This window comes from Apodemus sylvaticus, chromosome 4 (genome assembly GCF_947179515.1).
Source record: "Apodemus sylvaticus chromosome 4, mApoSyl1.1, whole genome shotgun sequence".
In the NCBI taxonomy this organism is placed as follows: domain Eukaryota; kingdom Metazoa; phylum Chordata; class Mammalia; order Rodentia; family Muridae; genus Apodemus; species Apodemus sylvaticus.
Window position 1 is genome coordinate 80,938,852 of NC_067475.1, and position 12,928 is coordinate 80,951,779.

A 12,928-nucleotide genomic window follows, 5' to 3' on the forward strand; every position below is an offset into this window, starting at 1 on the left:
CTTTAGTCACCCTAAAGACCAATCAGTTTAAAAGTCACACTCTTCTACCAAACACATTGTGCCTAATGGTGGCTGCCCTGAGAACTGTATAAAGCTCACTAGATGGGCTGCCCGTGGTCGTCTCTCTCTACATGTGCAGGGTGGCCCCAGAATGTTGGAACAATAAATTCCTCTTACTCTTTGCATTGATTTCTGGCTCTGCAGTGTTCACTCATGGAGTCCCCTATAAGTTAAGGCTTGCCAGAGTCTTTCAGTGGTACATCTCTTTTGCTTATTTTTGTATTGCCATTTTAAAAACTGAACCTTCCACAGCAATTATATAACAAGACCCAAAACAAAATAAAATAATTTAAATTATTTTTTCCAACTTCATATATATGTGTTCCTGTTTTCTAAATGAAGGATATGTAGCTGAAAATCACTATTACAAACTACAACCACCATGGCTGATTATAAAATTGTCCATTTAAATATCAACGTGGTAAATGAAAAGCCAACTAGAAAAGGAACAATATGAAAAAAATATGTAAGCTTCCGGCATTTTAATTGTAAAAAAATAGAAAAAAACATTCTGTTCAGAAGAAGCAGGTTTTTAAAATGCTATTTCCTGGGGCTGGAGAGATGGCTCAGCAGTTAAGAGCACTGACTGCTCTTCCAGAGGTCATAAGTTCAAATCCCAGCAACCACATGGTGGGTCACAACCATCTGTAATAAGATCGGATACCTTCTTCTGGTGTGTCTGAAGACAGCTACAGTGTACTTATATATAATAAATAAATAAATCTTTAAAAAAATAAAATAAAATGCTATTTCCTTATAGTTTTCATTAAGAGCATGTGGTTCTTACTTTCAACACTCAAGACATGCTTGAAAATGGTATATTTCCTGTTCAAAGAGAGAGGTTCTCAAAGATTGATCTAATTTTCATAGAAAAATAAGGTCTCTTCTGGTTTAAGTAAATGGATTTCAATTATAGCAATAGATGGGGAAAGAAAAACCCTACAAGGATACTAGAGAAACAAAATCTGTAATTTCTATTTTCTGTCAAAGAGAGCTATAAAAAAATACTAATCTTCCAAATTTTCTCATAAATCCTTGGATGATACTGGAGAAGTAGTAAAACATTTGTTTTCTTTAACTTCTCAAACAATTGACTGCCATGTGACTATAAGGAAATGGTAGAAAAAACAAAAGCTACAGAATATACACAAATGTGATTCTAACTGGTATCAAGACCCTGCATCAGCACCATGTGGCATGTGTCAACTCCTGCTATCTGGAAGCACCAAACAGGCTAAGCTATCAAAGAGGAAGCAAACCTCAAAGAAACTGGCATATCTTTAGCTTACTGGTACAGTCTAATAGTACTGGTCCACAGATAGATTCTCAAACAAATACATGCTAAATGCATTGATTGCTGTTAACACAGTGCAAATATAATGAACACACAGACGTTAAACAATCCATGCTGAAACTTTTGAGGAACAGTCTTTTTGTTTGTGCTCCTAGTATGTATGATTTTGTTTCTTATTCAAGTTAAAACTTGACAAGATGAGAAAGAATGTAATGTAGGTCCCCTTCTAATAAACATTGAGTATTCCAAACTCATACATTTGTATATTATTTGAAAATATAAGTCTGTTTTGCATTTATATTTCTAAGCAGTATTTGGAATAATTATTCTTCCCAGTATAGGTAAGATAGATTAATCTCAGGAATGTAGCTGAAATTGTTATGATTTTTACCTGGATTCCATATGTTTAGTACAAAGAGAATATAATTTGTCTAAAAGATTAAACTTAGATGGCTTTTCCTCCTAAAAATATGGAAAACATTGTCTTCTGTACTGAGGGGATCACCTAGCTAGTCCACATTTAGATGTTCATTACCTAAACAAAATACTGAGGCAAATTGTTGGCTAAGACAGCAGTTTCAGTCAGGCCATACAAGCAGAATATGTACTATTACGGGCCTACCAACAAAATTGTATGACACTGCAAATATCAATGCCCTGAGTTACTATTTGGGTAACTAAATACATAAAAAGAAATACGGGGTATCTTAAATTAAGTATGTCAGTTAATTAATTCTGTGATCCTCAGCTACCAACCGAGTGCTGTACAATCTTTTATTATCCACTGCCCTATAGATCATCTGTTCTTAGTGTTGGCTTGTTCCAGAAGAGAGACAGCTGCAACACTATATCCCTGCTCAATCTGAGGACCATCTGACTTTAATTGTAATACACAGCTTGATGTGGCTCTAGCTATGAGAAGCCAAAGTATCGTCTGTAATAATCTGGAAAAGCAGAAACCTGCCAACAGAGGGCTGGAAACAGGGACTTGTGCTGTCTGGCTGCCTGACGGGCTGCAGGAAATATGATTAATGAGTAAGGTATAATGATATCAGGATCCCGATTAGCACCACAAAAAGGTCACAGATCAAAGTAGTATGCATTTCATGAGCTAAAATCATTGCATAAAATCTGTGGGCTTGCAGAGGTAAACCAAAAGAGGACAGGATAAACCTTATGTGATAACATGGTAAAGCTATATAAAATACAACTAGCAATTTAGTCACTGATAGAAAGTTTAAAGAAATTATAAAGTGCACCAACATGCACTGCGTTGCAGAAAGCTTTGTTCCCTACAGATGCACACAGATTATTTTAGAATGAGCAAGTTATTAAATTTCATTCATAAAGATATGTGAAAACAATGTTTTTGGATTTATGAATTATTGTGATAGATATTCATTTATACACTTTGCTTGTATTTGATTTGCAATGGATTTTTATTTGGCTTTGTTTGGGAATAGAACCTAATTTAGAACATTAAATGTAAAGATTTGTATCAAATCCATGATAGTAGACATTGATGGGAAAATTGTTAAGTAAACTTACTGAGTTATAGCAAATACATAGCTAATAGAATGAAACATTGTTTTGTATATTATTTTATCTTCACTTCTAAGTTTAATGCATGGGCAAGCAAAATTAAAATCTCAATGAAAGACGATTTGCTAAGTTAGAAATATACAAATTTATTTTTCCTCATGTCTTTAGAAAAAATCTTTTCCAGGGCATAGATGTAGCTCAGCTGGTAGAGTGTCTAGTATGCCTGAAGACACATGTTCAATCCTTGTACTTATAAAACAATTCTGTGGTGTATGCTTATAATCTTAACATCCAGAAGATAGAGAGAGACAGGAGGAAGTTCAAGGTCTTCCTTGGCTGCATAGAGCCCAGTCATGGATACATAAGACCCTGTCTCAAAAAACAAAACAAAACAAAACAAAACAAAACAAAACAAAACATCTCCAGAATAGACCTGAATGTTCACAGGCGAAAACCACAGTGCAAAGATAGCAGTGTTGCTTTCAGAATGCTTTGCTTCAAGTCACACAGTTAATGTTTCTTAAATGTGAAAATACTATGGGGCTGGAGAGATGGCTCAGCAGGTAAGAGCACCGACTGCTCTTCCAAAGGTCATGAGTTCAAATCCCAGCATCCACATGGTGGCTCACAACCATCCGTAAAGAGATCTGACACCCTATTCTGGTGTCTGAAGACAGCTACAGTGTACTTATATATAATAAATAAATAAATATTTAAAAAAAAAAAAAAAAAAAAAAAAGAAAATACTAGAAAAATTATGAAATATAGCTTAATCAAATATGTCTTTTAGAACTTTAAGATTAAAGACATTAGCCAGGCAGTAGTGGTTTATGCCTTTAATCCCAGCACTTGGGAGGCAGAGGCAGGCGGATTTCTGAGTTCGGGGCCAGCCTGGTCTACAGAGTGAGTTCCAGGACAGCCAGGGCTACACAGAGAAACCCTGTCTCGAAAAAACAAAAAAAACAAGAAAACAAAAAGATTAAAGACATTAACACACCTCTTTTCACACCATTAATAACTGTAATAATGGTAAATAATTACTTAAAAACTAGTTTCCGTGATCCCAAATTTTTATTTCGTATATATTAGAGATTAGGGGTATAGGCATCAACTGAGAGTGTAATGTTTGCTAATCAAGTATTTTACCAGTGAGCTATATCCCTGGCCTGAAACTTACAAATTTAAATAGTATTTTTGAAACCAGTTCTATAATGAAAAGTTAGAAAATGATTTGGGGAGGGAGGTGGGTTTCAAGGCAGGGTTTCTCTGTGTAACCCTGGCTGTCCTGGAACTCCTGTCCTGGAACACACTATAGAGACTAGGCTGTCTTTGAACTCATTGATCTGCCATCCTCTGCCTCCCAAATGCTGGGACTAAAGGCATGTGCCATCACTGCCTGGTGAAAATAATTTTTTTAAATATATCTTCAAGATATAGGGATAATACCTTTTTTTTGTCATGCTATTAGTATACTGAGCTTCAGTCTTTCTACCACTTAAAATATTTTCTATTCAAAAGGAACTACTATAAAATTAAAAGGAAGTAATTGAAAAAATATTTTTAAAACATACTTTGGATTAAAGGACTGTTAGGAAGACTATATACAGACAATTTGCAAATGTTGGCCATAAAAACATAAGAGTCCAACTTAAAAGAAATATGGGGTATCTTAAATTAAGTATGTCAATTAATTAATTAACATTTTCCCTCAGTGTTTTGTGTAGGTAATGAAGATCTAAATGTGGACTAGCTAAGGATACATAGTTCATCAAAGAGCATTTGAGTATCAACAAAGTCTGTAAGAGAAATCTTAAACATTGTTGGTCATAAGAGCAGTGTAAATTACAACCGGTTCCTACTGGAATATCTTAAGTATATAATATTGACACTAATGAACCTTGTGAGGGACACAGAAAAACTCGAACGTCAAACACTGATAGGAATACAATCCAGACTGCATAGGCAACATATTCCAAGGAATAACTCCATTCTCAGAAATCTCCTCAAACAAAACAAAAACAGATGTCCATGCTAAGCCATTTATATGAACACTCATAATAGCCACAAATGGAAAAAATGCCAATGTTCCTTAATTGCTAAAATAACTAATATATGGCATATCTATATAATAGCCAATAATAACAGCAACACAAAGAAATTAATTACTGCTATATGCAGCAACATGGATAGACCTCAAAAACATCATACAAAGTGATAGAAGCCAGATACAAGATGACAAAATACTGTATGGTGCCATTAATTTAAATTTCTATAAGAGTAAAGCTACAGAGGTGCGGTGCATGGCAGTCTGAGACTGGACTGGATGACAGGCTGAACACAGAGTGGCCCAGGAGAGCATGCTGAACCTGGGTCATAGTGAGCTGACACTGGACTAATCTACTGAAGCTCACTAAGGCATATATTTTTTAAAAATGTTGATTTTTATAGGATGCAAATTACATCTCAATGAATCTATCTGAAAAGAACAAACACAAAGATAAAAGGAGTCAGAGTACAAAGGTACCTGTAATAATTTCTCTATGTCTCTGAGAACACCACATGCATTGGTGCAGTCTTATGGAATGACTGGCCTTTCCTCCAGCTTCTTTCAGAGCTAAGCTTGGTCTTGTCCTGTCACACTAATCAAAATGACAGTGAGAATCTTAAAGATGCTTGGGCCATCAGTAAAATGCTCTATGTCTCATACATAAAATTTCAGTAAGGAATTAACTAACTTGCCTAGGATCCCATAACTGACAATGTGATTGACTCATGATTGGGGAGTACAGTTGAACTTTGAAGTCTATATATCCACTGCCCTGTAATGTATTTATTATGTATAAATGTTATATGTCAGTAATACAGGTATTAGATTCTGGAAGATAAAGTTAAAATATAATTATTGGTATGAAAAATAAGGAATGCTACCTGATAAACCTAAATGTATTTTTTGTTTAATCATAAAATAAAACCATCAGGTAACTAAAATTATATTAAAATTTTTTAAGGTCTACTTATTTTAGGGTATGTATGTATTCACCTAGCACATCTTTATAGTCTGAAATTAATATGGAGAATGGCAAATACAACACTCTTAAATACTGAGAATACTTCTTCATTCCAAAGTTTTATAAAACTTCAAAATAAAAAACAATGTAACTGTACATTCTCACAAAACATATAATGTAGAAAATTATATAATAGGACAATAACATGGTGTTTTTAAACACTGTAAGTACTATGATATAAAGAGGTCTTTAAAACTATATGTACATGATATAACTTGAACATGCTGTTTGTTATTAATCTTCTAGCTCAGAAAACAAAATGATCCTTCCTTGTCAAGAGAGGCTCATGTTTAAAAACACAAATGATTCCAGGTACTCTAACACTGATTGGTTATAATTTTAAATTGTCAAGAACATATTAAATTTGTTTAATTTTAAATTGTCAAGAACATATTAAATTTAAGCAACTTAAATTTTGCATGAAACAAACCATTATGCTTTAAATTCAAATCAATTTTAAGAGGTATATGGCAGTTAGTGAAGTACTATGTTATGTTCAGCAGTTCCTATCAGCTACAGCACTGTACAGAAAGACAAGGGTTAATGTTTTACATCAACACATGACAGAGCAGATGATTACTATCTTACCAATCTGTTTATGCGAACGAATTCTTCCGAGGTTTTGGCCCAAGGAGGAAGTTCAACATCAGACACCACTGTCCCATCATCCATCACTCCAAGGTTATAATTATTGAAGTTGACAAACATCTCAGGGAGATAATAAAATTCAGGAATCAATTCCTATATAAAAATGAGGGAAATGTTATAAAATATAGGCTATAGACTAGATATATGTAACATGGTCTGATTATTTCCTATTACACAAAATCACAACAAAAATATGTGGGGAATTTTTTTCTCTTTGTTCTGTCATCAGCTTTCTGTTAAGAGTGAAGATCATAATCAGGAAAATATACACATCATCTAGATAAACATACCCACAGGCTTTACGTTAGGACACATCTTGAAACCTTAGAAAGTCTTAAATTCAAATAAGCAAGTAATAATTGAGGGCCACCAAAATATAAACAGAGATTGCACACTATAACAATAACAGCCCAAGATAGATTTTAAAAAGTGAAATATCTAGAAATTGTATCAGAAAACAATTTTTATACAATAAGAGTTAAAATGTTATAACTTTGGTCTCTTAATCAACAAGGAATATAATTATTTGCGTTTTAGCTATAAACAGTAAATTTCACATCAAAACATAAAATTTTTTAAGAATTACCTCTAAGAAAATATCAAAATCATCAGCCTAGAAAACAACCTGCATAAGTAACTGATTAAATTAAATATAATGACTGTAATACCCATATTTAAAGGCGGAGTGCAGCCTTTGTAGGCGTGGGCCCTTATGTGTCTTTTTAGAGGCCCTGCAGCACAGACTGAAATCCAGTCTGGACATGGGTCAGTGCCTCAGCAGTCTTTCAGAAGCCCCCTCAGGGCCAGCTATCACAGGTCTGAATGTCCAAACAGTAGTAAAATAGAGAGGTCATCAGATTTTGGACAAGGTCAGTATGAAATTGCTGGAGCAGAGAGAAAAGATACAGCAAGAATTAAGCTATTATCACTTTCATAGTCCACATGGAATGCTGTTTGACTTTGAATTGCATGTCTTTTGTTTACAATCATGATAATTAACTAATCAGGGTAGAATGAGCTTGTGCTTCAAATACCCCAGGACCACATGATCATTAAACTTGAAAGACTTTTAAGGTGAACATTTATTTTTCAAAGAAGAAACTTGTTAAAAGTTAAACTTTAAATTAGATAGCTCTCACAGACAAAAATTTTGAGAATCTCATCTCTAAGCCATACCCTGTAACTCTAATCTCTAAGTGCAAAGAAAGGGCAAGTAAATATTTTTATGTAGAAAAGAGTAATAATAATATTTATGGCATTTCTAATAAACTATCATATTTCATCTTCATAACAGCTTTATAAGGTGAGTTAGTGACTCAATCTTATAAATGATTGATTCAGATAGTTGAAGGAAGAAAGTCAAGTCATCAGGAGGGAAAGGCTATCCTGAACCACAGAGTAAGTTGGAAGTCAGTCTAGGTAGGCTATATGGTAAAACCCTGTCTTTAAAAAGCAACAACTGCACAAGATGGCTGATCAGTAAAAGTTCTCCTTGCATAAGCCTGAAGACCTGAGTTTGAACTCCCCATGGATCAATGATGGAAAGAAAGAACTGACTCCCAAAACCTGTCCTCTCACCTCCACATGGACACTATGGTATACGCCCCCCCCCCCCCCCCCCCCCGTCACACACACCCCCAAACAGATTTACTGACAGAATGAACAGAAGCTAGATGGGTATATGATTTTTCCAAAGATTATTAAAACACATTTCTTAAAACCTATGGTCAGCTTTATTTAGCCTGGAGGGAAGGAGAAGGGATGGCATGGTGGGACAGTTCAGGAGGTTATATGAGGGTAAGCAGGATGCTTTTGTATGAAGAGAAAAAGGAAGCTTTGAATTTGGTGGACAGAGTGAAGAGAGATCGGATTACTTCTTACCCAGGCAAGTATCCTTCAGAGGGGACACATCCTTCCCACTGAGCCTGCCTGGTGGCCCAATGTATGTTTTGTTGTTTTTGTTTTGTTTTTGGTTTTAAGAAGCTAACACCAGACATTAAGGATTTGGCAACCGAAGGATTTCCTAAAAGATACATGATATAAGGGGCAAAGATGCCTGCCTCCATAAGTCTAAAGAGCTGAATAGATGGAAGGCAGAGAGGCTGATCTTCAGGGCACCCACTAAACCTGGACTCTCGTTGAGGCCTTAACGAAAGGCCTTGCCCTACCATTTTAATGACTATGGATGGATTTTTCTACCACCCTAATATGAATCAAGGTTAGATTCAAACTGGATTAGTTTTTATACTTTTGAGGTGGCCATGATGGTTGTATGTTTATTTCAATAATGATTTATTTATAAATTGACTGATAGTACATTTCTGGGACACGAAATGGTAGGAAGAATTCAGTATAGGCAGAAATAGAAACAGAGTGCAAATTTCACCTGATAGTGAAAGAATAAAATAGTAAATTCCTTAGCTACTTTTTCTGACTTTTTTGAGACAAGGATTCCCACTGTAGTCCAGGCTGTGCCTGAACGTATGGCTCTCCTTACAACTTTATTTACTTTTTTTTGTTTTTGTTTGTTTGTTTGTTTTTTGTTTTTGTTTTTGTTTTGAGACAGGGTTTCTCTGTGTAGCCCTGGCTGTCCTGGAACTCACTCTGTAGACTAGGCTGGCCTTGAACTCAGAAATCTGCCTGCCTCTGCCTCCCAGAGTGCTGGGATTGCAGGAGTGAGCCACCACTGCCCTGCTCCTTACAACTTTATGATTTAATTTCTCAATGTTCACATTACTGGTGAGTTAGTTCTTCTTGGTTTAAACCTTGGGTAGTTAAAAAGGGTGATATAATACATAATTTCAAAAATAATTCCTTACTTTTTAATCTTTACAGATAATTGTGTTAAGATTTGAACAGACAAAGAAGTATGTTTTGTCCATATAAAACACAGATCAAAATTAGCGATCTGTGCAGAGTACGAGAAGAGAGTCATTTATACGGCAAAACTGGTGGTAGAAATAAATAGCATTCACAATTCAAAGGAGGAAAACAAAGCCTCAAAGTTGGGTGCTCACAGAGGACTGAGGTCAAAGAACACTCTGTAGCAGTTTCCCAGCTCAAGCTCTGTAGCCTGTTTATAATTATCTGTTTGCATTTTCCCTCTGAAATGAAGACACTAAGAAAAGGCACACCCTAAGTATTTTGTTCATGGTTACACACTCCAGCCCACACAGTGCACAACACATTGGGCATGAATAAAAATTCGTTAAATTAATAACTGAAAGAGAAATGGTACTGAGGATTAGAGGAAAGCCTACGTAGGTGAAGAGCTTGCTATGCAGACAGAGGAACTGAGCTTGGAGCCCCAGGTTCCATGTTGAAGCCTGATGCTGTTGGGCGAGATTCTAATCCCAGGGTCCTACAGGGAGAGATGGAGGTGGAGACAAGAATCTCTGAGCGCTTCTGGGCCAGGCTGTCTGGCACAGTCAGCAGCAAACACAGAAAAGCCCTATTTAAACAGGGAGTTTTACCCCAGAGGTTATCCTCTGGTTCTCACATGGCTGCTGAGGTATCTATGCACCTGCACCCGTACACACGAACATACAAATACTGAACAAAAATACAGAAAAGTGACTTTAAAAAAAAAAATAATAAAAAGCAGAGGGGAAAGACTAGGGCACTACTGATGAGGAAGGTATCTTAAGACACGTATATGCCATTCAGTTTTAATGATCAATGAGAAAATGTTCAACTGGATTAGAGCTGAAAATGAGGAGAAAAAAAAAGTACAATGTCCATGAAAAACGGAAAACAGGGACATTTTAGAGTAACAAAAATTTAAATAGAACACATCTATCCACAAAATTAACACTAAAGAGCTATCATGAAGATTTTACATGTTATGAAGGACATAATCATATAAGAACAATTAGATTACTAAGAGAGAAACAGAGTTGAAACATACTGCAATCTCAAGATAAGTAAACACCATCAATTGATGAAAACTGAATCCCCTCTTAATATGAAACAAACATGAACTTAATAAAGACACCAATTTAAACCCAAGAAGTACCTGTAGAGCCAATGTATTATTATGGACAATGACAGCATCCAGGCACCTAGAAGAGTTCCCTTTTTAAAACAGCATTTCCCTCAGAATCATGCTGTGATACAATACTAAATATTCCCATTCAAAATTATTTTCTTTGACAGATGAAATTTAGTAACACAGTCAAAGATTATGTCTTTCTGATACTTTAAATGCACACTTACAAAGTGAAGTATGTTTTATATTCATTTGAACAGCATACTCAGCTCTGGATAAAAACCACATGTTCAGCGATACTTTAAAACATCAGTGGGAAACGACAAGCAAGCAACACTGACAGAAGACACATATATTTGCAAGCCATGTTTTCTTCCAGCTTGCCGACAACAATTTTAATTTCTATTAGTTAATTAGGCAGATAGGCTTTACAGGCAGGTGACAGTCAAACTTTAGTGTATCATCCCCTAAAATAAAAACGTGATAGGTTCAAACAGAGGTTATGTCACAATTCGGGATAAGCCCATTGCTTTGATCACAAATCCCAAGGCTTTCATGGCATAATGACAAGGATTGGTTGTGACCACACATATGCTTTAGTTTTCTTCTGAAGGTACAATCCCCACTGATAGGAACGGCCTGTGCAGTCAGGCTGTGTGACTCTCCTTCATTAGCCACCAAGTCTCCCCACTGAACTAAAACCATCGCTCCCCTCCATCTGGACAAGCACATCAAATGCCAACGCACTAATCTAAAGAAATGAGACAGTAAAAAAAAGAGAAAATATGCTGCTTCAGAATACAAGTTTACATTGACTTTCCTTTCATTCACATATGAAACCTTGACAATTAAGACATAGCACTATAGTTAGGGAATAGGACACTGAAGGTGAAGAGGTAGGAAAGTGAAATTTTAGCTCTTTACCATTGCACAAAATGATATATTTTATAATATAAAAACCTAAAGCTCTCTTTAGAAAAAAAAGCTGATGAACAATAGAATGTGAAAAAACAATGTTTATATTCTCATATAGATTAACTTACAATTTTATTTTGCTAGTCCACAAATCAAAACTTTTGAATATTTGACTAAAGTGTATTATGTTATATTTATAACTCAAGTGGAAGGTTTCATATTGAGGTTCAAACTTAATTCTTTTTATTTAGTAGATAAAACATTATCTTTATGTATTTCATACATTGCTTTAGCAAAAATAAAAACCATAATTTTTAAAGTTTTAGTAAAAAAATGATTTCTAATATTTGTAGAAGAACCTAATAAGTACTGTAAGAGCCTATGATTTCAAATATATTAAAACAAAAAAATCGTGCAAATAGGCAATAGATAATCTACTTCAATCTGATCTAGTGGAAGGAATAATTGGGTTTGAGTCTTGTATAATTAATTTACTATCACGTGCTTTTAAATAATTTAATTTCTGTGACCCTGGTCACCTCACTTGTCATTTCTTCTTTTTTAAAGATTTATTTATTTTATTTATATGAGTACACTATAGCTGTCTTTAGACACATCAGAAGAGGGCATCAGATCCCATTTTCTACTTCCATATTTGAACTATAACTTCCATTAGGTCTTTTGCTCTAGATTGCAATATTCAGGTAAGTCGTAATTTAGGAAGAAATAATGGGCATTACTAATATAAACAAATATTAAGTTACAACTGCTATTAAAGCAAACACAGAGGCTGGGGAGACAACCCCACAGGCTTGAGCACCTGAGTTTGATTCTTGGAAACTGGAGTGATAGTAGAGGGTAAGCCAAAGGACTCAAGCTTTACAAATCTCACAAGACAAATAAAAGTACTGTGAAACTATTTTACGACCATCTCATTTTGTACATCTCATGGATACATATATACATACATACATAAATACATACATACACATATACACATATGTGCAAAACTTTTCAGAGTTAAAATTAATTCATAACATTATTATTGTTCTTATTTATTTAAAAATATTTTTTAGGAATCTTCTTGGAATTAATTGGATTGTAGTTATTATATGTATGAAATATGGTTTATTGTTAAGCTAATTTCATAACATAAATTTTATAATAATCATTAATATTATATAACTAAGTATAAAAGAGTTTTTATATCCAAAAGCACAATATAGACTGATGAGACACCCACATGGTATCACATAAGGCTGAAGGAAAAAGTACAGAATCCATACTGATTAGAAAACTTGTAAAAATCTCATTATCTACCATTTTTCTTTAACTCTTTGGTAAAATATCAAATTTAATTGCAAGTTCTGTTACAGACAAGACTCTTCTCCCATTAATGCCCCAAAACACCAT

General features: G+C 34.7%; 1 protein-coding gene across 6 annotated transcripts in view; it reads right to left on the reverse strand.

The window, feature by feature from the left end:
• Lrba (LPS responsive beige-like anchor protein) overlaps nt 1–12,928 on the reverse strand; it is a 583,194-nt gene that overhangs the window by 124,207 nt on the left and 446,059 nt on the right. For all 6 annotated transcript variants that reach the window (XM_052180236.1, XM_052180237.1, XM_052180235.1 and 3 more), the window contains one exon: nt 6,553–6,705. In XM_052180236.1, coding sequence (XP_052036196.1) covers nt 6,553–6,705 — 153 coding nt within the window. The remainder of the gene's footprint in view (nt 1–6,552; nt 6,706–12,928) is intronic.